Raw genomic sequence first — 22,612 nt, forward strand, 5'->3', positions numbered from 1 at the left:
TAGGAAAGGTAGTCAAGAGATCAAGTGTTTTGATGAAGAGAGGCCAGGGGGGATGGCCAGAGAGACCGTCACGTCAAGCCCCATCATCATAGCGATCAATGTTCAGGCTTTTGCAAGGGAACATAAAATGATTAGTTTCTGTTCATATTCAGTTGTTCAGAAAGCTGTTATTTTAGAGAACTTTGTCTAATAAACTCTTAATTGCTTAAAAATTGTAACTGGTAGGGTTTAGTCCTTTTAATTTTTTTTTCCTTTTTTCAAATCATACTAGAAGGTCTTGGCATTTTTTCTAGATTGCAACAATGCTTTTTTCATTCCTAAAGTTCCTGAAAATATTTCATCTCTAAATTCTGCTCCTGTGTTTTCAAATGTGCACGCACCAAGCTCATAAATACACGTTTCCTTTGACTTCAGAGTTGTTACAGTTACTTGCGCTCCTGTTGTGAGTCAGAGCTGTTATGTGAGGCAGAGAGTTTAATGTGTTTGATCTTCATGAAGTTTGTGGAGCTTCTGACATAGGCTGATGATTACCAGCTACGACGTGTGTCAGTCTGGTCTTCCTGCGAACGTCAGCGTGCTGCTGGAATGCACCCTTCCGGGCTCCTAGTCCTTCTCATTAGGTTGTCTCTCAAAACACCCTCTTGAATTTCAGGGCAATTTAAAGTAAGAGTATAGGTTAAACGCTGAGGAACTGATGTGAGGAGCATGGGGAATTTCAGTCTAGCAACTGTTACGAGCAAATGTGGAATAGGTTTCTGTGTACAATATAGGTTATACGTGGAGTAAATGCTTGAAAGCCTGACTCGGTTTGTGTTGTATGTCTTTCTTTCATTTTTCACTTTCATCTTGTGATAATTAGCTTTAGAAATCTGTCACTTGTTTTAAAAAAAGTCCTTGTTACCTATTCCTTTCTGTAGTTTGAATGCTCAGTTCACCGATTTGTGAAAGATTGGTTGGAGATTTTTTTTTGTTCAAAATTTTTAATTTAGTCTTTACATGTTGTTAAATCCTGAAAACTAATATGCAGAAAAGTACCTTTTTTGGTGTGTTAATATACACTTCTTATTATACACACTTATTAATTTCTAATGAGTGAATTTGGCTTCCCTCATGAAAAGAGATAATCTGGTGCTACCAGAAACTTTAAAAATACGGTATTTTTTGAGTTGCAAGCCTTTCTGTTATTTTGCATAGCCAAGGGTATATTTTCTGTCAGAGGACTTTCTTTTTCAGAAAAACGCATAAGGAATTACCCTTTTTAAAAACATTATTTTCATCATTCCTGTTGGGAATTAAGGGAAGGTGTACTGAAGGAATGTGATGCCTCAGGATCTTCTCTGAGATAGAAGCAGAGGAGTAAAGGAATAAGCAGTGAGATATGGATGAACCATTCTCCGGCTTGTCAGTATGGAATATTGTCGTGGTGTTTGTCAGCAGTAGAAGTACAGGAATTAAGGCTTATCTAAGGAGTTTGTTTTTAAAACTTTATTTGTCCTCATCTTCTGTGTATGTTCGTTCACCTGGTGCTGCCAAGTCCTGATTCCAGTGTACAAAGTTTTGTTTCCTCTTTGCTGATGAACCCCAGTAGAAACGAAGCCGGAATGCCTGCCTGCCTTCTGCACCAACTGATGGGAGGTGGTTTGTCACAGAGGGCGTTCAGTGTTCGTGTTTGGGTGGGACTGCACCGCTGAGCAATATTGTGATGCTCCCAGCTACAGCTTGGCGGAGCGTTGTGCGGAGGTAGGGTGCTGTGAGGTTTACACTTCTCGTGCTCTTCTGAACTTGGGAGGTGGTTTGTCACCGAGAGATGTAGTGATTTCTCATTGAAAAATGTGTTTCAATAGAAGTCTGTCAATACTTCTTATTTCTATCTTTCTACCTCTAGATAGAAGGTTTTGAGAATTTTTGACTAGATAGCGTTCATAAAGTTCTGCTGAATGTTAGGAAGGTTCTGCGAGGAAACTGTGTCTTAATTTGCTGCGGTGTGAGCTGCTGCCTGAGCTGGACAATGAGCTAATGGGATCTCATGGTCTGGCACAGAGGTGTTCTGGTTTACAGGCTTTTACTTCACTTGCTTTTCAACCACAAATTAATATACGAAGAGGCAGCTGACAGAATTGTTGAACCAGCTCCAGTTTGGAAGTATGGGCATTTCTTTTTTTTTTTAGGTTGTCCTTTTCCCACATGCCGTTAAAGCTCTGCAGTGGGTGTGCTCTGACTGTACTCACTCCTCTACCAGTTGGAACTGCGCAAATCTGAGCGTCACCATAATGCACCATAAAGCCCAACAGCCCCAACTGGGCTTTCTCCTAGCTGAGATTTCAAGGAGGAGAGTTTTGAACATGTATAAAGAAATCTGTTTCTTTTAAAATGTTGGGAAGACCAAAATGTTTGCAGTTATTTTACTTTTTAGAAACAACTTTTGAAATGCTTGTCCTTTTACGTAGGTAGTTTCACTGTGGAGGCAAGGAAGGAATGGAAAACTTAAGGGGGAAATAAAAAATGTGCATTTCACGTATGACTTAGACTGCATGCCCTTAATACTTTTGTAGTTCGAAACTTTTCATTATTGGAAAAAACACAGAGTTCTACTCTGAATAGTATATATTTAGTAACTCCTAATGCTAGCTTGCACAAAACTTGACAGTAGTGGCCAAGCAATATTTGTACATCTCGCTGGACATCAAACACTTTTTTGAATAAGAGCTTAGTTTTACTAATCAGCTTTATATAAACAATAATTTTATTTTTAGTGAGGTGATCATAGAATAGGAAAATATTGGGATGTGGCTGTTTAGTGGTGGTGTACGAGGCAAAAATGATTAGCTTTGATTTTGAAATTCCGTATCTGAATGACAGTATCTTTCCCTAGTAGATTCCTAAAAAGAAGCAAAAATTATTTCTGTGAGCTGTAATAATGTGTAGCCACCCAAAACATGAAGTAGGTTTCGCAGCCTGTCTGCAAGCTCTGTCTTAAAATAGAAAACAAAGAAAGAGGCCTTAGTCACCAGGAGGGTTTAATGAGATATTGCAGACTTGTTCAAGCTTAGCGTTTGGTGTAAAGTTGCAGCTTGCAGCATTCAGTCTGTCTCTGCTCGCTTGCCTTTCGTGTTTGGGTTTTTTTTCTTCATTGTATTTCTACTACTGCTTTTTCATGCTCCAGAAACTATTTTTGTTTGTGTATTTCATTGAAATCTAGCTTTGTTAGAAGATAAAACAACATGTGGCAGAGTCTATCTATACAGAAAACAGAATATGCTTGAGCTGTTTTTTAAAAAGGGCTTTTTTTTTTTTTGTGAAGTGCCACAGAGTCTGTAGAGATAGTACGTTTTTATTTACCTCCTGATACTGTTTGGGACTTTGGCTCACTTAACATCTTCATTAGATTTGGTGACGTTACAAATGACAAGCTAAATGGCAAACAGAAGCGTAGCAGCTCTTGGTTGCCTGATGCGATGACAGAGGTATCCCATGGCAGTGGGGCTGTAAGGGATCCCCAGCAGCGTACGGCGTCTTTGGTGTCTGCTGACACAGCTGCTGGCGAGGCTGGGGAAGAGAATTAACCTGGGCTGTAAGATGTATGGAGGGGTTTGTTGGGGTAGGAAAAAATGCCTGATCCAGCTCCTTCTAATACTGTAATACCATTTGCTATTTAATCCTTCTAATTCCATGAACTAATATGACCAACAGAATTTTTAATTTGGAGTGCTTATTCCTAAATATTATTTCTGGCTTAGTATTAGCTAAACAGAGGAAGAGCTGTGACCACATTTGCTCAAAGACACAAAATAATGTGGTTGTGCATGCGAAAGAAAAACAGCAGTTGATTTTGGTGACCTGCTGATTCTGCTTCTCTGTATTGTGAAAACGTTAACTAATCAGGTTAGAGGTTTAGTGGGTACTTAGAGTTCTACAACATTGTCTGTAAGATGCAATAGGAAACCACGTCATGAGTTGATGCTAAACTCAGTCTGTTACTAGAAGGCCTTTCTTTCCATCTCCCACCTGTGCAGGTCAGTTAACATCTAGCAGTCCTCTGAGGCTCTGAGAATATGGAATTCGTCCTTGAGACATCTCATGGCTGGTGACTCAGGGTCTTAATGCAAGGCATCAATTCTGTCTACTCTGTGATTCCTCAGAGCAAATTCATGGAGCCCCCAGATAAGCTCTGTGCAGAGGCTGCGTTCTGTCCCAGGAGCAGCACAGCAATGTCTGGCACGGTTTGTCGTGTGAAGGCCAGTGGTAAACATGGTTAGCAGTGGTCATCCTCACCTTTGGCACTGTTCAGGCTCAGTCCAGTTGGCTTCTTCAGCATAACTAGGTTTAATTAGGTTGTACCTCAGCACTGATGGCACAGCTCCACTCAGTTCTCTGCTCGGCCCAAGCTCCTGTGGGGATAGTCCCTGAGCCGCCTCCTTGGGTCATGGAGCTTTGATGTTGTGGGCTGCCCAGTGCTGCTGTGAGAGCTGGGTTATGAGGAAGATCCCTTTATAAAGGTTGATTGTCCCTCCAGCCTTAGATGGGACTCGAAATGGATATACCTGGAGAGCTGCTTTTTAAAAACAAACAAACATGAAAAGAAAAAAGGAAATACCCTACACTTTTCTTTTGTGGGATTTTAGTAGGATCTTTACCCTCGTCTCACCAAATGCTGTAAGATAGTTGTTTACCCTCTTTTTACCTAAATCTGAAAAAGCAAACTGGGCACTTTACAATCCCCTTTGGTCCTTCCACCTGCGTTGGCTAGCTAGTACAATGCCATGGGTAAAAAATGAAAAATAGGACCTTATTCTTGGCTGATGATAGTCAAACTGTGATGTTCCTCTGTCATCCGCAGTGGAGGTGATTCTGGTTTACTTCAGTGCGAACAGAGAATCAAACCTGTACGTTAAGTCCACACTGGAGTTGCACGCGCTGAGTACGCGTTCTGTGGGAGGGCTTTGGAGAGCGTCCTCTGACGCGTGGCACTGCAGTCACTGCGCTGGGATAGCTGGGGCAGGGAGGTGAGCTGTGGGGAGAGGAGCTCTGTGCAGCCTGCGTCGTCTGCCCGCGCTGCGGTCAGCCAGCCCTTTGCTCCATTGCTCACCGTTGTAGCTACACTTCCAGAAGTACCTCAGTTTGCTGGTTGAAACAGAGTTGCGTGTTCTTGCAAGAGGATACCTTAGCATGAGTTGTTGTTAACCCTGACAGCTGGTGAAACACTGTCTCTTTTTTTTTTTTTTTTTTTTTTTTACATATTACTGTCACAGAGCACAAAGAAACTACTACTTCTTGTTTTGTCTGTCTTGGAAAATAGATAGGTGATAGTTACATTTTTCTGTTCATAAACTTTTAGGAAAAAATTAACTTTGTTGTGGCTGTGACACTTGGCTTAATACAAGAACCACTTGAGTCTGCTTTTTCTTAAAAAAAAAATAAATTGATCAATCAAATGTGCGCATTATGTTGTCAGCATAGTGCTCAGCGTTGCAGAGGAGGAAAAGAGAAGTTGCATTTAGACTCAAGCAGTTCTCCAAATAGTGGCAGAAGGTGTTTACTGCCTTCTTGTTGTCTTGCTCAAAGCCTAGATAAATACATTTGGATTAGTGGCATGTTGGAGGGATTATAATATTATCATGTTCCAAAATAAATAACACTTTGAGTTCGGTTGCCTTCTCTTTCCACTTAACATCTACTTCACATTTTCTCCTTCTGATGTTGCAAAGGGTGTTGTATATGAGCGAGCTTATTCATAACATATTGTAAGAGAGGAAGGATGTGTAAACCCAGAAGTTTTTTTTTTCTATGGTGTGAGCTGGAATGTAGCAGCCATCTAAAGAAACTAAATAAACTGAATTCAAATTTAAGACAATTGTGTTTGTGCCCAGATGGAGATGTTTTTTGTAGTCATGTGACAGTAGGATGCTTCGAAGAGAGGCCGCAGCTTTGTTCAGGAGCCCTGGGAATAAGGCTCAATACAAGCTCGTCGTGCTTTGATGTCGCTATGCAGGGCCTCAGAAAGACGCCAGATGATACTCGGGCGGTTCGTAGATGCAAAGGAAATAGCAGTACTGTATTTGCTGTTTAATATTCATGCTTTCCATACATATATGCATGCAGACGAACACACCCCAAGATCTGTTTGTGCAATCTAGTAAGTGAACGGAGTCTCCTGCAAGTCGGGCGAGGCTGAAGTGAAGGTCGTCTGTGCCTGCTTCCTGGTGTTTGTACCAACAACAAATGGTGTGTGTGTGCTCCGAGTTGCTGCCTTGGAGTGTTAGTGTCTCTCCGTGAAGGAGTAAGTCCTGTGAAAAGGACTTCCAATGGTTTTAAATATACATATATAAATATATAAAAAAAAGCTCTTTGAACTGGGTATTATTATATTAATATGCTTGGAAGGAAGTAGATAAATGTGAAGAAACTCGAGATCACATTTATTGAGCGTCCTCCAAAAAGAACCTATTATTGTTGCAGTGAAAAGATTCCGTGATGTGTTTCTGTAAGATGAATGTGTTACCTTGTAACTATGGAAATTTGTGTGTACAATAGGAGGGAAGTTGTGGTTTATTGTGTGTCTTGATCAAAGACTTGTTACTATCCTTTTGGTCTAGTTAGGAGCTGCTTTTGTTGTTGCTGTTTTGATGGTTTACCTACATTAATAAGAGGATGTTCCACCAGAACAAGCTGTCAGTGTGTCGGGTGAAGCCAGAAGCTTATTCTTTTATCTTCTGCAGCACAGAGACAACTTCTTCTTTTTCCCCTGAGATGTATAGAGCAGGGAAAATATATGGATAATGTTTGATTTTTTTTTGCATCAGTTAACTTTGGGTGGCTTTCCTCCTCATGACAGTTTACTCAACTCACAGAAGAATTTGACAGTCAACTCACCCAGGAGCTAAAGCCAACAGCTTTTGTAGTCTGTGGGTTGTTGTCAGCACGATTGACTTTTTCTGAGCAACGTGAAGGGCAGCAGCTCTTCCTGATAGATTTGGCTATGAATGGTAATGGGAGATGGAGGCAGAGTTTGCTAAATGCCGTGTCTTTCACAATTTAGTGTGATAATTTGGTCAAATCCTTTGACAAAATAGGTAGGTCATGCTAGCAGTGCTGAAGTTGTGTTGTCCTGGAAATAGCCTGGATGCATGGAAGCAAACAGAATGCGAGGCTTTGTATGCGTGTTGATTTCTGTTGTTAGGAAGTGTGGTGGCAAAATGGTTTCTCATCATCTCTGTTGTTTGTCTGGGTTTTAGCACTTTCTTACTGCTTCTCTGTAATGTTTTCCTGTGGACCAAATCGGAGTGTTGATTTTTTTTTTTTTTTCTTTTTTACGCAGTTTTTGGGATACACAAAGTGGAACAGGATCACCATGTTTCGAAACAGTCTCAAGATGCTTCTTACTGGAGGGAAGTCAAACCGCAAAAACAGGTCCAGTGGTAAGTAAATGCCAACTCCTCATGCATGTCTTTTATTTACAGTTTTTGAAAGTACTCCTTTTATGTGTGTTTGGGTCTCACTGGGTCTTTTTTCTTTTTAATGAATAGATGTACTCAGTTGATGATCTTGTAGATTCAAAACATCATCATAGGTCATTTTAATATTGTGCTGTGGTTCAATATTTAAGAATATATGTATATTTATTTAAAAAGTATGTAAACCATAATCTGTTTTTATTGGGGAGATAAGATGTAGGGAAAAACAATACTTATACATAATCCTGTAGTAAACTAACATCAGGTTTCATGTTTCAAGTATGGAAATTAAGAAAATAAAATTTCTTCCTCGAAAATGACTGTGATAACTAGTGGCAGTGAAATCTTCTTCATTACAAACAGTACTTGTGATAGGAGTAGCAATTTTTAAATTTTTTTTTGATTTTTAAACAGGAGGGAGAGAGAGGAATGGGAAGAGATGGAATTAGGGAGAATTTGCCCAAATCTAGTCACCACATATGTCAGTCTTTTGTTTCCACCGTGCCAGGAAAAGAGTTTACAGTTAGCGCCGGTTCGTGTGGCCTGGTCTGTGTGATCCATGAAGGAGCTTAGGAGACATTGCAATTGTCAAGCAAAACATGACAAAAATATTGATGTGCTTTAAAAACATTTTGATTTAACTTTTGTATTTATTTCCAAAAATGGATTGCTGGCAATGTAAGAGTTTTTAATTAGATCTTTCATTTTTCTTTTTAAAGCCATCTGGCAGCACATTTTTGAATATTTTGGGATACAGTGTTTATTTGTGCTTGTGCTTCTGTGTAAATAGTGCATATGTATATTCCATGGGAAGCCACAAGTGAAGATGCAGAGATACAACGGTGATAAATGCAATGGAAAAAACAGGTGGTTTTCTCTTGGCTGAAACAAGTTAATATGCATTTCTCACAGTGCCAGATTTTTTTCCCCCGCTTTTAATACCTTACTACTCCAGGTTGTATTTGGGAAAGAGGAATTGTTTTCAGCCGTACGGCTTCGCTGTGTCCCAGGTTGCCTTGTAGCAGTGCTTACTTCATTTTGATCCTTAGACGTCAGTGATCTGTCAGAGTCTGGTTTCTGGTGAGAGTCCCAGTTCGTGTTGGTTGATCCTGAAGATACTTGTCATGAAAAGTCCAAGCAATGCATCTTGGTGTTGACTTCCTCGCAGTAGTTACTGTAATCGGTGTGTATCTCATATAGTGGGAGAAATGCCGGTTTTGCACAGATACCCTTAGTGATTTGAGCCTCAGGTCGTGGTTGTCATTCACTGCTTTTGTGAAGGAGATTTTCTTTCCGTATGAACTCTGGAGTCTTTTGTTGCAGGAGTGGTTCAGCTGAGGAAGGTGCCTGCATAAAAAGACACGTAGGTTTTGGGAGGACACACGAGCAGATGGCTCTGGTCTCTTTTGATTTTGGTGTCTCCCTGAAGTATCACATTTACAGTTTAAAGCCCAGGAAAGTACAAGTCCTCTGATGATACTCACAACCTTTGGAAAACTGTACGTAGGCAAAGCATCTTAAATTGTGGTTTCCGTACAAAGCCATATCTTTGTTAGATCTTCTGTTATCAGTCCCTAGTATTCCTTTTGGCTTATCTCCCACAGCAATATTAAGAATCGTGTGTATACATATATGTACATAATTCTTATTTTGTGAATGAAAAATGTCAGTTCTGAAATAACAAGATTTGATGTGGCTGTACTTCTGTCTGAGCAAAACAGAAAAGGAAGTGGGTCTCCTTGAAAAACAATATGACAGTATTTAGTAGCTGTGGTTTCTTCTAATGTCAACAACTATACTGTATGTTTAATATAATTTATTGCAGTTCTGCCTTTGAAATAAGTTGCTTTATTGAGAAGTTCTGATTGGCGTTCTTCAGGGGAGGAGAGGGAATTAAAATGGAGATGATAAGGTTTCTTATATTAACAGTGTCTAAATGGAAAACATCCCTCCACTGGAAAATAATTTTTCAGTCTATCAAACTATAACATGACATCAGATGAATTCACTGCTGCCTAGATTTTAAAATATATTTAATTCTTTATTTCCTTGCAACACAGTAAGGAAAAGATCGGCAAATCTTCCATATGCTTTTCTGTGTAGCATACAGTATTATAAGCCTGAAATTGGCTTTATTTGCTTTGCAATTCTGCCGAAGGACAAATTTGATGATTTAAAAGTTGATAAAAAGGGAAAGTACTTATCTAGTAATATGACAAAATTTGTCACCCTCTCACTGACAGTGACAGGGCTGCGCTCTGGTCTAAAGAACCTGACTTGATACTCATCATCTTACTTGTTTGCTTTGCTTACCCTGAATCTCCGTGCTCCGTTTCTCTTCATCCTCCCTTCCTTCCTGCTCTTGGTATGCAAAGGAAGGGATCTTGAGGAATCCTCCTACCCCCTGGAATAAATTTACATGTGTCACAACTGGGTCCAAGAAGAATGTTTTCTCATGGTGAGTGTGTACCTTCAGGTCACCTACATGACTGTTGCCTTCACTGTTAGGGTTTGGGGGGGGTCGTGGGTGGGACACTGGGCATTCTGGATTTTTTTTTCTTGTGTTTACTTTTTTTTAGCCAAGCGCTGCAAGTGCTAGCCTCTGCCCCCTCCCTGGAAGTTTTGCCCCCTCCCTGGCAGGGTTCAAGGCCAGGTTGGATGGAGCTCTGAGTAACCTGGGCTGGTGGAAGATGGCCCTGCTCATGGCGGGGGGGTTGGAACCAGGTGATCTTTAAGGTCCCTTCTAACCCTTACCGTGCTATGATTCTAAGTGCTTAAAAATACTAGGCATTTTATTTTTTAAATTGTATGTGTCATTAACATGATGATTTAAATGCAAAACAGGTGTTGGAAAGGAAGCTTCCTTGACGGCTTTGACGCTGTGATTTGCGTCGTGGCTTCCGTGGCCACATCCTCACGAGGCGGTGTGAGCTGGAGGGTAGAGCCAGGGGAGGGAGCGTGAGCTGCCCCGGCAGCAGACACAGAAGTCTCCGGAACAACCTGTTTCCACAGGGAAGCTCTAGCGCAGAGCTACACCCATCTCTGGGAACAAACTCCGAATCAGAAGTTCTGTGTTGTGAAAGTCGGCTGTGAAAGGTTTCAGGTCTGCTGTTGATTCACCTTCCGTGTAGTGCTTTGAAATTACGTAGGCAGGTGACAGCGCACTCGGGTGTCTCTGGTGCTGGTGGGCTTGGGTGAAGTTGCAGTGTGGGTATCTTAATTTCCTAAACTCCATTCACTTTGCATTCCAGTGTGGGAGTAAAACTTTGAAGTAGGGTTAAAGGTATGGTGTTTTTTTTCTTGGGGAATCCAAGTGAGCACGCTGGCCTTTGAAATGACTGTTCGTCGCAGTTTCCTGCATTTGCGGTAACACAGTCAGCAAACGGGGCAGTGAAGTCAAGCTGACAATCCCTAGATGTTGGGATGTGGGTTTTGATAATTCTTCATGATTAAAAGAACACTGGCAGTGGTAACAGTAAAATGTTTTCTTCTTATTCCTCCTTCACAAAATGCTGAGCAACTTCTCTGAAGAACTGTGGTTAAAATTTATTTTGACTCTGCTGGGGTGGGTTTTTTTCGTTGGGTACTGTTTATGGTATTGTGGTTCAGGAACACACAAAACATTTAGAAAAGAAGAATGCCAGTTACATACATATGAATGTACAGTTACATGCAGTAATGCCAATTAAAATAAATGAATTTCTACTGCAGCATCAGATTGTGTAATCTCCTGTGGTTAATTTTGTGTGTGTGTGTACTTTCCACACTCTGCTGATAGGATTTGATAGCAGCATACTGTATGCAGTACAGCTCTGTGCGTGTGTATTTGTGCACATTATTTAATCTCTTGTCTTAACATAAAATTCTCTTGTGACTCAAGGGCACTCAAGATATTTTACAGTAATGCCTTGAGGACACATTATGACTGCAGTAGTGTCTTGATTAGGCTGTATTTTCTTCTGTCATAAATGGATGTTCCACACAGCTACCAGACAACACCATCTTTAAAGCTGGAATGTGATCTGAATGTAATTAAATATTACCTTGATGTTCTAAATCAGTTTACAGAGATACGCAGACAAGTACGTTTTCTGACTCAGAAGTTTGTATGCAGGGCTGAATTTACATAGAGTATGTTTGTTTTAAAGCTAAAAGAGACTGTGCTTTGCTCCATTGTTTTATTCCTTCTGGCTGAAGATCCAGCACGGCGACTGGGGCTGGAATCCCTATGGCTGGAGCAAGCTTTTGTGTTAAAACCTGCAGGTGGGCACTCCTGCCTGCTGCCGCTTGTCAGAAATTTTTTTTCAGACTTCTTTCCCCTAATTCAGCCCTTCCAGGGTAATTCTGTTGTGTTCTCTGATCCAGAGACTATAAGGTACTCTGTTTTTATCTGTTTTATCAAGGACCCATCTCATATTTATCTGCAGTTCGCTTGCTTATACTAGACATTCATTGATTTGAGTATGTATTTAATTAGTTTGCATCAGATCAATCCTCTAATATATTCATTCCAGTATCATGTTAGTGAAATAAGCCTGTGTAATGGACCCAATCTTTTCACCTATTATAATTATCCTTGCTTCTTTTCCAAGCAGGTGGACTATTTCCTGCTTACATTATCGCATTAAACTAATACTACTGTGAGTGTTCAGATTCCTTTTAGAACCTAGTAAAATGCAGCTAAAAAACTCCACATTTTACTTGTTTTTATATTTCTCTTAACTTTGTGAGGTGTAAGCCCAGGAATTTGTGCTGTTTATTTCTGGCAGAGGCTGAGGTAGATTCTTAAAGTACTCTTGTCTGTTTTTTTTTTTTTTTTTGCATGTTAAATTTAATCTAAGACATGTAATCCTTTATAAACTAGCCCACAGGGTCTGCTCTTTTCTTTTGAGTTAGTTAGGAATCGTATCTTATTTGTTCTTAACTGATACAGTGCACACAATTTTCATTTTGAGCTTATCAGCTAGGAGCCTGCCTGTCATTCATTATGTTTTTGGCATAGGGTTTTTAAAACCTGTTCTGCTTTCCTGGTTCATGGGAGAGCCAATTACTTCTACCTTCCGATGTATTTATAGGGCTTTTTGGAGCCTGCCACTTTATATTTTAATTTCAGGACTAAAAGAGCCCCTGTCAAATGCTCTTCTCCTTTGATTCTTGCCTCTCTAAGATAAAAGACATTTCTGCGAAGGTCTCATCACTGCTTTGCCAGAACTCCGTGCAGTTTCTTATCTATCTGATCTCTTCTGGAAGCCTAAGCATAATTTCTACCCCAGAAGAGTTTGAAGGTCACAAATGCTTTTTGGATTTCTGAAAGAAGTTGCTGAGTGATGAGATCCAGCTGGTGGGCCTTATACAGGCTGGGAAAACTTAATTTAAGAAGGTATTAGAAGTGAGATATTAAAAGACCTACCAGACTTACAGAATGTATTGTGGTGCTGAATACTGAATGTATCCACATGTTCAAGGTATTCTGTCCAAGTAATAATCCAGACCATTTTCTTCCAAAAAGTTTGCTAGTTTTTCATAAATCCATTTTTAAACAAGTCTCAAGTATGTGGACACAGCCATAGCCCCTCTGACCTCAGTGAAGTCTTGTCCTTGAGTTCGTTAAGAATGAACTGACTGTTTTTCATGTATGCAATTTAGTGTATTTCTTCTTAAGAAGGAAATATATTGGGAAGGTATGTGTGTACACATGCACACCTTGTTTCTTCTTTGTAAGGCGTATTTATTTGGTCAGAATCGATCTTGTTTATATACCAAACTCTCTTCCCAGACAAATAAAAGATGCTTGGACAAGAAAGCTTCTGCTTCTCTCCTGCGCAGCTATCTTAGAGAGAATTTTAGCAGCTGGTGCCCATATTATTCCAATATGTATTTCTTCTGATCCACAAATACACCCCCTTTTTTTTTTTTTGTAACACCACAGATGTTAACCTAACTTACTTTATAGCTCATAAAGTGTTCCTCTTTGACAGGTCTGTGTTTAGACTTTTTTTATGAACTGACTCAACCGTTCCGCTGGAGTTTATCGACCTGTATTGTTTTATGCTTCTGTGTGTGAGCATATGGGGGGGAGCAGGGGATAATCCAGCTCTGTCAGCCTAAGCCTTGCCAAGATTTTGCAAGTTTGAACATCACCAGCTGTAACAACAAGTGTGTTGACTGAGGCTGCCTCCATCCTGTTACGAGTAACAAGCGGTGCGCAGCCTCACCCCACCTCCTGTGTTTCCAGAGCCCGGAAAGTGACTTTATTACCTGAAGCACCAGTCGGTGAGTTTTGTTCCCACGTCCTCTGTGGCTTTTTGCACCCTCTTGAGATTTAATTTGTTGTTTCGTTCTCTATCTTTTTCGCTTTTGTCAAATCCAGACGTATATACTAACCTTTGTCTGGAGAGGGATTTTTAATCCTTTCTCAGTGTTTCCTGGTCGTCATCTCATGGTGCTATATGGCATTCTTGAATGATCTGCATATGCAAAGTTTTTTTCAGAGCCATATTTTAAGCCTTTCTCCTTGCCTCAACCGTCCCCTTCTAACTTCCCACGTTTTGCTACACTTAAAAATTCATTTTTTCTTTGCCCCTGTTTTCAAACCTTACAATGTGCCTTTCCTTTATTTTTCTCAGCATTTCAGCCCACCAGATCACTGCATTTTATTGCATTATTTCTGGAATCTGGAATATTTCTACTTCTTTTGCTGTCTTTCAGTTAAATCTTCTTGAATACTCATAATCTTGTTGTTTTCCTAATCAGTAGTCCCATTTTTTTTGCTTAATTTTTTGTGGGGGAATTGAAAGAATGCAATATTTCTGAATGTCTGATTTTTATGATGGAGCAGCATCTCCCTGTCTTTGAAATGCAGTATTTTGGGCTCTTTACTATGAGGTTTACATTTTGGGGACTTCTGAATCCTTTTTCCCCCACGTAAGTTGTACTGTTCTCTGCAATATGTAGCATCATTTGAAAGGCGGGCCCTGTATATCAGGTATATTTACTGCTTTGATACAGGTGTGGTTCTGACTTAGTTCCTTCCTTTTCATTTAAGTAGCCTGTGTCAGAGCTTGAAATGTTTTGGGTTTTTTTTTTCCTCCCAAAGACAAAATGAATGAAAGAGTCTTCAGACTGTCCCATTTGTTCAAAAATGTTAAATTGTAACATCGGGTACATGGGTTTGGGGAGATGAGAGAAAAATGTTTGATATATTTCTTCTATGCTGACTGCCATGTTTGTTTCAGATAGCTAAAATAGAGAGGAAGGCATGCCTGGAGTATTTGAGAAGATTATCTCCTTTACAGCTACTGGGAGCTAGTCCTTTTTCTTTTGGTGTTTCCCCATTTTGTTTTTCTATCAGTGCATCTACAAGCACTCCTCTCTCCCCAGTCATCCACATTTTCTTTTTCAGATGTATTCATCCTTGCTGGTTTTTAACCAAGATTTATCTCTAGGTCAGCGAGCCCATTCTTGAGTTCTTCTATATCAGCTTGAATCCCTCTCGAACCTTTCCCTTCATTAGCAATTCTACAGATCCGGCTGCTGAGATGAATTCACTGAAGTCCCTTCTAGTAGCGGAGGCTGATTTGTCGTCCTGCTCAGCTCCAAGTGCTGCTTCCATTACGGCAGCCATCTCCTTCTCTGCTGTCCTCATATGTTGTTCTGAGCTCTTTAACCTCCGGAGAGCTGCGTCTAGGGAAAAGAAAAAGGCTTTTTGAGCTGGTCCTTTGTGTGGGCATCCATTCTGCAAACACAGGAATCGATTTTTGAAATTAAAGGGGGGTCAGGAGTGGAACTGCTTGCAGGTTGTGCCGTTTCCCCTGCAGAGCTCTGCCCGCAGGCAGTGGTTGGCTCCACTGATGCTGTGCTGTTGACCACCTTTTCTCACTCCACACTTACCTGGAAGCCTTCACTGTGCATGCTTTGTTTTGAGCTGTCAGAAACTACAGTAACAATGATTTGCCTTTGTGGAGTATGTCTAATACTTTCCATTGAGTGTTGTACTGGCAGAAAGCAGTGTGTGAGCAGAGCTCATGGAATTCACTGGTCTACTGTGTAAGCTTTGGCTTCGTGCAGGAGTGAGCAAGATGAGACAACAAGGGGTGCTGGTCGTGGATGTCGGGCTGGGAGTATGGCTGTGGAACCTGCTCTGGTTTCTTACTGGAGAAGGAAGGTGGGAGGCTTGGAAGAAAAGAGAAACATGATGTTGGGAATATCTTTCTTCCTCATATTACATGGTGTTTGTTTTGATTGTATTTGCCGGCAGTTTTAGTGGAGCTGCATAGTGAATGTTGCAAGTTTTAGAAATAATTTTTAAATTTCCTAGTAGGTCCTTTTATTTGTCAGACAGGTATTTTTGTAAACGGAACTGTTCAGTTGTGCAACCTAGCTGCTTTAATCCCTGTTGACTATACCGCTGAAGGCTGCTTAAAGAGCATAACTGGCTTTTTACTGTACTGATAACTGCTAATAAACCTTTAAAGAGCTTTGAACAGCCTCTTCATGCAAAGAATATCAGTGTAGATAGTGCAGTATGAAAGCTGTAATAAGGTTGTTATGAATTGGAGCTCCCCAGTCATTCTCCAGATGCTTTCCACCAGACCTCGGTTCTGGCGTCTCCGGATCTTCACAGGAGAATGCAGAAAGCTGGAAGGTACGTGCCAAGAAGCATGAGGAGGTCCCCGGGGACTGGGAAGAGGCAAGCGTTACACCCGTCTAAGGGAAATGAGGGGACCTGGGGAAATATAGGCTTGACAGCCTCAACTCGGTCACAGGAAAAATTACGAAGACTTCTTCAAAGCCATTTCCAGGCATGAAAGGCAAGAAGGTCTTTGGGAAAAGCTGGCACCCATCTATCAAGTACAAATTGTGCTTGAGCAGCCTAATTGCCTGGAGTGATGAAGCGACTGGCTCTGCAGGCTGGAGCAGTGGACACAGCTTACCTTGGCTTTAGGAAGGCTTTCAACACAGTCTGAGACCCTTGTAGCCAACTGGAGGGCACGTGGGCTCAATGGGTGGGCTGCAGCCTGAGAGGAAAGCTGGCTGGACTGTCAGGCTTGAAGGAGGGTGATCAAAAGCTGAAAGTCATAACTGGTGGCCAGCTAAGAGGTAGCATTCCTCAGAGGTTGATACTGGTGTCAGTAGTATATGGCATCTTTAGCAACAGCCTGGAGAAGGGATGGGGAGCATCCTTACCAAGTTTGTGGGTGACACTATCTTGGAGGCATCAACTCTGCTGGAGGACAGCAGGTGCCAGTCTGAAGGACCTCAGCGAACTGGAGGAACCTTACGGAGTTCACGAAGTACAAATGCGAAGTCATGCTCGTGGGACAGACTAACCCCATGTGCAGGGGACGGATAATGGATAGTGCCATGCTCTTTTGGCTGGGTGCTCACAAAGAAGTGTGGTATCGGGGTTCCAGTCCTTTGCTTGATGGGTATTTAGTTGTTACATGCAGAGAAATAAAAGCATGTTGGTAGAAGAAGACTGAGAGAAAGCAATTACTGCGTGTATGAAGGAGCAAAGAATGGTCAGTGCTCTCAAATACTGTCTTTTATATCATTTTATGTAATTTTTTTATATCTCTTTTTAAACCCTGTTATAAGGATTGACGTTGAGTTTCTAAAGCTGGGAGAAATACTCTCTGTAATCTGTTCAGCCTGGAGAAGAGAAGGCTCCGGGGAGATCTTATCACAGCCTTTCAGTACGTAAAGGGGGCTTATAAGAGAGATGGGTCAAATTTTTTCACAGGGCCTGTTGCGATAGGACAAGGGCTGATGGTTTTAAACAGAAAGAGGGGAGATTTAGACTGGTTTTATGGAAGAAGTGTTTTACAGTGAGGGTGGTGAAACCCTGGCACAGGTTTCCCAGAGAGGTGGGAGATGCCCCATCCCGGGGGCCCCATTCCAGGCCAGGTTGGACGGAGCTCTGAGCACCCTGATCCAGTTGAAGAGGTCCCTGCTCGCTGCAGGGGGGTTGGACTGGGTGGCCTTTCAGGGTCCCTTCCCACCCGAACCATTCTGTGATTCTAGGATGCGTTTGTGAATTGGGGGTAATAATACCTCATCCCTCACCCCTACAAACAGGCGGCCCGTTTTTGTAAAACACTTGGAGATTTTGATGGCAAATACCGAAGAGCTCACAGCAGTTTCTGATTTTGTCAAAACTGTTTCCGTTCCTGCATACTGTGTGAGTCAACGTGTCGAGCTTTAAAATGCAACGCTGCATAGGTGCTACGCAAGGCAGAAGCATCAACTCAGTTATTAAATCTAGCAGATTTTTTGGTTTTGGCGAAGGAAGGAAATATTCCAGTATACTGTCACAGCCAGATTGGAACGACACAGGTGCGTAAGGGGGACAGGATAAAACACATATTCTGTGTAATTTTGAAAACATCTGGGATTTTGTGGTATTATTCCTATACGCTAGTGGGTATGAGCTCGCCAGCTCTCGCTGCCTGGTGCTCGCTGAGCCAGTAGAGGGGGTCGAAGTTTTCTGACAAATCATCGGTCCAAAGCTGTGCTGAGATGTGCCGTGCTGGTGGGCGGAGGAGATGGTCGTGTTTTTCCTTGTCAAATGACCTGATCTCCTCTTATTCCTCAAAAAACACCCTATTCTCATACACATTTAAAAAAGAATTTATATGCTTGCTTCAAATGAAAATATCATCGTCAGTTTGGGGGATTTGTTAAGCCAAGCTGTTGGGAAAGTGGAATGTCCTTTCCAGGATGTCTGAGGAAAGGGCAGTAATTACCATGTCTGTAGCAGTTTTAAAAAATACAAACAAGTCAAGTAAGAACAAAGCTTTATATCTGTGCATTCAGCTATTTCATCTGTAAAATCAGTCATTTCTGATGACTGAGCTTTGGCTTTTTCTAGTGGAACAAGCCTAGCCCCAGTTCTTAGGTAAGCAACAAACGTGGATTCCTTAGCTTAAAGGATGATTTAAATAAAATGAATAACAAAATGGATTTCTGTTTTTTGTACAAGCAAACTTGGGGGTTGGGTTAGATGACCTCTAAAGGTCCCTTCCAACCCAAAGCATTCTGTAATTCTGTGAAAGCATTCTAAACTAAAAGTAATGTTATTCACAGTTCTGGAACAAAGTATCAAATGGTTTTAAATAAAGAAATTGTTTTAGAAATATTCAACACTTGCACATTGGTTTTTGTCATTTTACTTTAGTGTGTTGAATATATAATGTCTGTTTTCTTGTAATAGGAACTTGACGTGACACAATAATAAGCAACATCTTCATGTGCAAGAAAAAGAATTAAAGTGGATATCAGGCTTTGTATTTTTGTTCTTTTTGAATGGTGAAACTGTAATTTCTGTTTGCAGCGAAATTCTGCCTGCAAAGATTTCAGATTAATCAGTGCCAGTTGTGGAAAGCTGTAGGTAATTTCATTTACTAATTAGCTTGTGAATTTTCACGTCACGTGGCTTGGCACAGCTTCAGTAAGATTTTCCAGGCAATAAATGACATCGATGGATGAGCTGGGCGGGTCTCGTCCTCGCTGTGTAACGTGCGGGCGTGCAGCTCTGCAGCAGGGGCCGGTGCCGCGCGGAGGCAGGTGAGTTGGGTTCATCGCTTAGGAATGAGTTCAGCTCTTCGGAAAACGTTCTTTCGGGTTGGCTTTTCACAACTTGTATGAAATTCAGCTTTTTTGGAGTCTATGTTATGAAGAGATATGTGAAAAGCTTGTACTTCAATGTCTTTCCTGTGATTAACTTGTAGGAATAGGTCGATGAGACCTCCAGAGAATAAGCTTTGAACAGCAATATATAATTTTTTATGCAGTTTAGGTAATACAAAGAATATGGAGTAGAAACTTTGGCAGAGCGTGTGGCACAGATGTTACGATGTGAAAGTCATGCTTTTTGTATTTGTTTTGGGAGGGGGGGGAAAGATTCTTTTAGGTATCCTTTGAATATTATGAAATAGTGTGGAAGGAAGAAACATTAATTGCCGTGTGGGGTAGAGGGAGTCTGTCTTCCCAGTTCTGTTGTAAAATCTCAGAATGCAAAACAAGCCTCTCGTCTCATAATGTCATTTCGTGTTTAAATGTGATAATAGAAGTCAAGATGAGACTTTAAGTGGATGGATGAAGGTATTACTAGGTTGTTATTTTGTTAAATTTCATTTTCAATATGTCTGATTTTTCAACTATCCAGTTACAAAGTAAGCAGCAGAGAATATAGACAAAGGCGGGTGAGGTGTGATGAGTCGGGAGAGTTGCAGTTACTGCTCTGAAAGAAGCGCTGGGATACCCCTGTGTGTCAGAGACAGCTCTGGATGGAGAGATGAGCGTACTCTGTGGTGTCAGGCAGGCTGCAGTGACGTCCCGAGGTGGTTTGAGGGTGGTAGGGTCTGAAATGCTGACCTTGAAGAGCTGCTGCTGTGGTTGGGCTTGAAGCAGCTTTAGCAAAGGTGTCAGATGAGCATGAGGAAGTTTCTGGGACTTCACAGTACTGCCAATGTTTTTTTAATTTTTTTTAATTTATTTTGATTTTGGTATTTTATCACAGTAAAGAAACAATGTGCAGTTTCATAACCTTTCGCAAGAAGGAAGGAATCTCATGAAACACGATCAGAGACCGAACACTGGTTCTGTGCTCCACGTGCAAAACATTTCTCAGATACCAAACACTTCTGCCCTGGCTGGAAGCGTTCTGCCCTGCGGTGTGGTAGGAGTGTTCCTGAACACAGCGAAACAAAGCCGACTTCACGAATTAGTTTTTGTTGCTTGCGGAAGGAAAGGTCATGTTGCTAGATGCTGCAGGAGGTGCACAGAGTGCAGCCGGTCGCACTCGGGCCGGGCCGGCGCTGCCTGCGTTTGCCCGGGCTGTGCTGCTGCAGAGATGAGCTCTGCGCCTGCACCGCGGCTGGTTTGCTGCCTGCACAGCCCGCTACCGGATTCCTGCTGTCCTTCGGCTCTGCGGAGCGTGACTAGAGGGCAAGCGTTGCCTGTTCCTCTGGGCTGCGGTGGGTGTGTTTTGAAGAGGTTGGTTTATCTTCAGTGCTCTCCAGAGAGCTGAGCCCTCTGGCCTTACGTGCCTGAGCCAGAGCCATTTTCATCCCACTCTCCTCAGTATTATTAATCCTTATTAGTCTAAGCGTACCTTTACCTAAATTTCCACCAAAGATGTGGGATTTTTCCATGTCACTTTTTTTTTTTCCTCAGTTCCTAAAGTTAAATATTATTTATATTCAGTGTGACTTATCCATGGAAAGTGTTCATACAGATTCTTGCACTTGTTTATTACATTGACAGATGTTGAAATCATATCGCTCCATCCTAGAATTATATTCCAGGTATGATTCATGTTTTTATTTTTGAGGGATTTTTGTGCACTAAGTATTGGCCAGCTGATATAAAACCTGCTGATCTATAGTAAATTGTTCTAATGCGTGATGTCTACAAATGTGATCAAAAACAGCTCAGGGAAGGCTGAGATTAGCTCCCTTCTCCTGCATCCCCTTCCCAGGCTTTAGTGGGGCTTCGCAAGGGTTATTCTTCTTAACGTGGCTTTTGCAGCTCCCAGTTCAGCGCTGTGCATGTGAAGGTACTGGTTTTGTGAAGACATACGTTTAACTTCATGCGTAGAGGCATCTCTTTGATGTATGAAGTGCCTGTACCGAGTGTTGGCGAGTCGGTCTCTGTGATGTCTCTCTTCTGGAGTTGCACTTGCTCTTCCTTTTTGCTTTTTTTCCTTAAGGAAGAGTAGATGTCTAGTACTTACTAATACTTTTAATGGAAAATTTATCTTTTCTTTCTAAGAGGATTTTTTTTTTTTAAGCTGTCATCTCTTAAAAGTTTGTCCCCTTCAGAGTGTTTCTATTGCATTCACAGAAACTTCTACTCTCTCAACATGCGTATGAGGACTTTTTTTTAATATCGGATATATTTTTAGATAGCTCATGGATAATTTTTGCTAACACTTCCATTTTTAAATGACCTATTTGAGGGGATTGTGGAAATTTTTGCTGCAAGATCTTTCTGATGTGGAAGGATGTATTTTTCCTTTTATATCATCGTTTGCTCTGTGCGGATGTGATCGGTGTAGAAACCGACCCATACTCCGCGCACAAAACCCCCCCGAAAATCTTAGCAAGGTAGGACATGATTTTACAAGAAGCTTTGATGAGGTGTCCATATCTTAGCAGAAGGTGTTTCTTGTTGTTTAAACAGGTTTGAGAATCACTATCTTCTGTTAGGTGAACGATGATAAAGTGATGCATGGAACAATTTGTTGTACTGCAGAAGGGTCGTCACCCACCACCTCTCCTCCGAGACCTCGTTACCGATGGCTGACAGACAAAACATAATCTGATGAGCTGGACCTCTGGTCCATGCTGAGAGTAAGAAATGAAGATCACTGATTAGCTCATGATTCCAATATACTGATTTAAAAAAAGCATTTAATTTATATTTTAATTTTCTTTTGTTACAATTTCAAGCGAAGCATTAATACATGAATTTGTTTTTATACTGAATACGTATTAGTCTGCTTTTAGCTTAAATTAACTCACTGATACCACAAGAATTAATAGTGCATTTAAATGATTTATTCATCACGTTGTTCTTGTCTGATTGAAACGATTGAGTCATCCACTGACACTTTTTTTTATAAAGTGTCCTTTGAAGTTGTTCACAGTGAAATACCTCATTGTGATCACTGAGTTACCAACACTGTTTTATTAAAAGGAATAAAAACCTATGGAAAGCACTCCTGGTGGTGCTTTTTTGTTGTTTAGAAATTCAGGTTCAAAAACACATCTATGTTTTTAATTAGTAAGTTACATGAATAAAACGTTTAAGAGTTTACAACAATGCTGTGTTATTAAATACAGACATCTAGAAAGACTTCAGTAGATCAAAGTTCTAAAATGTAAGAAAAATTTCAATTCTAGGTGTTTAAACATTATAGCTGCCTTTTAGTACTGTCTGCTGATGCAGATGGCTGATAAATGATCCTTAGCTGGGAAATGTAGCCCTGGAAGCTGACCTGCGAGATAAAAGCCCACGAAGAGTTTGTAACCTGAATATCCAGCTATTCTTTATCAACAATTAAACAAAGCGAGAACTTCTGCTCCCTGCGTATGCCCGAGACCCAGCCTTGGAGAGGGACGCGTGTCTCTGCTGGGTCTGTGTACGACCAACAGTTT

The 22,612-nt window shown here is 41.1% G+C and overlaps 1 protein-coding gene across 9 annotated transcripts in view; it reads left to right on the forward strand.

Annotated features, from left to right (window-relative positions):
• The window catches only part of TANC2 (tetratricopeptide repeat, ankyrin repeat and coiled-coil containing 2), a 261,577-nt gene that overhangs the window by 33,729 nt on the left and 205,236 nt on the right, over positions 1-22,612 (forward strand). For all 9 annotated transcript variants that reach the window (XM_075443400.1, XM_075443403.1, XM_075443404.1 and 6 more), the window contains exon 3: positions 7,316-7,415. In XM_075443400.1, coding sequence (XP_075299515.1) covers positions 7,349-7,415 — 67 coding nt within the window. In that variant the 5' untranslated portion in view covers positions 7,316-7,348. The remainder of the gene's footprint in view (positions 1-7,315; positions 7,416-22,612) is intronic.

This window comes from Opisthocomus hoazin, chromosome 26 (assembly GCF_030867145.1).
Source record: "Opisthocomus hoazin isolate bOpiHoa1 chromosome 26, bOpiHoa1.hap1, whole genome shotgun sequence".
NCBI classification, from domain to species: Eukaryota; Metazoa; Chordata; class Aves; order Opisthocomiformes; family Opisthocomidae; genus Opisthocomus; species Opisthocomus hoazin.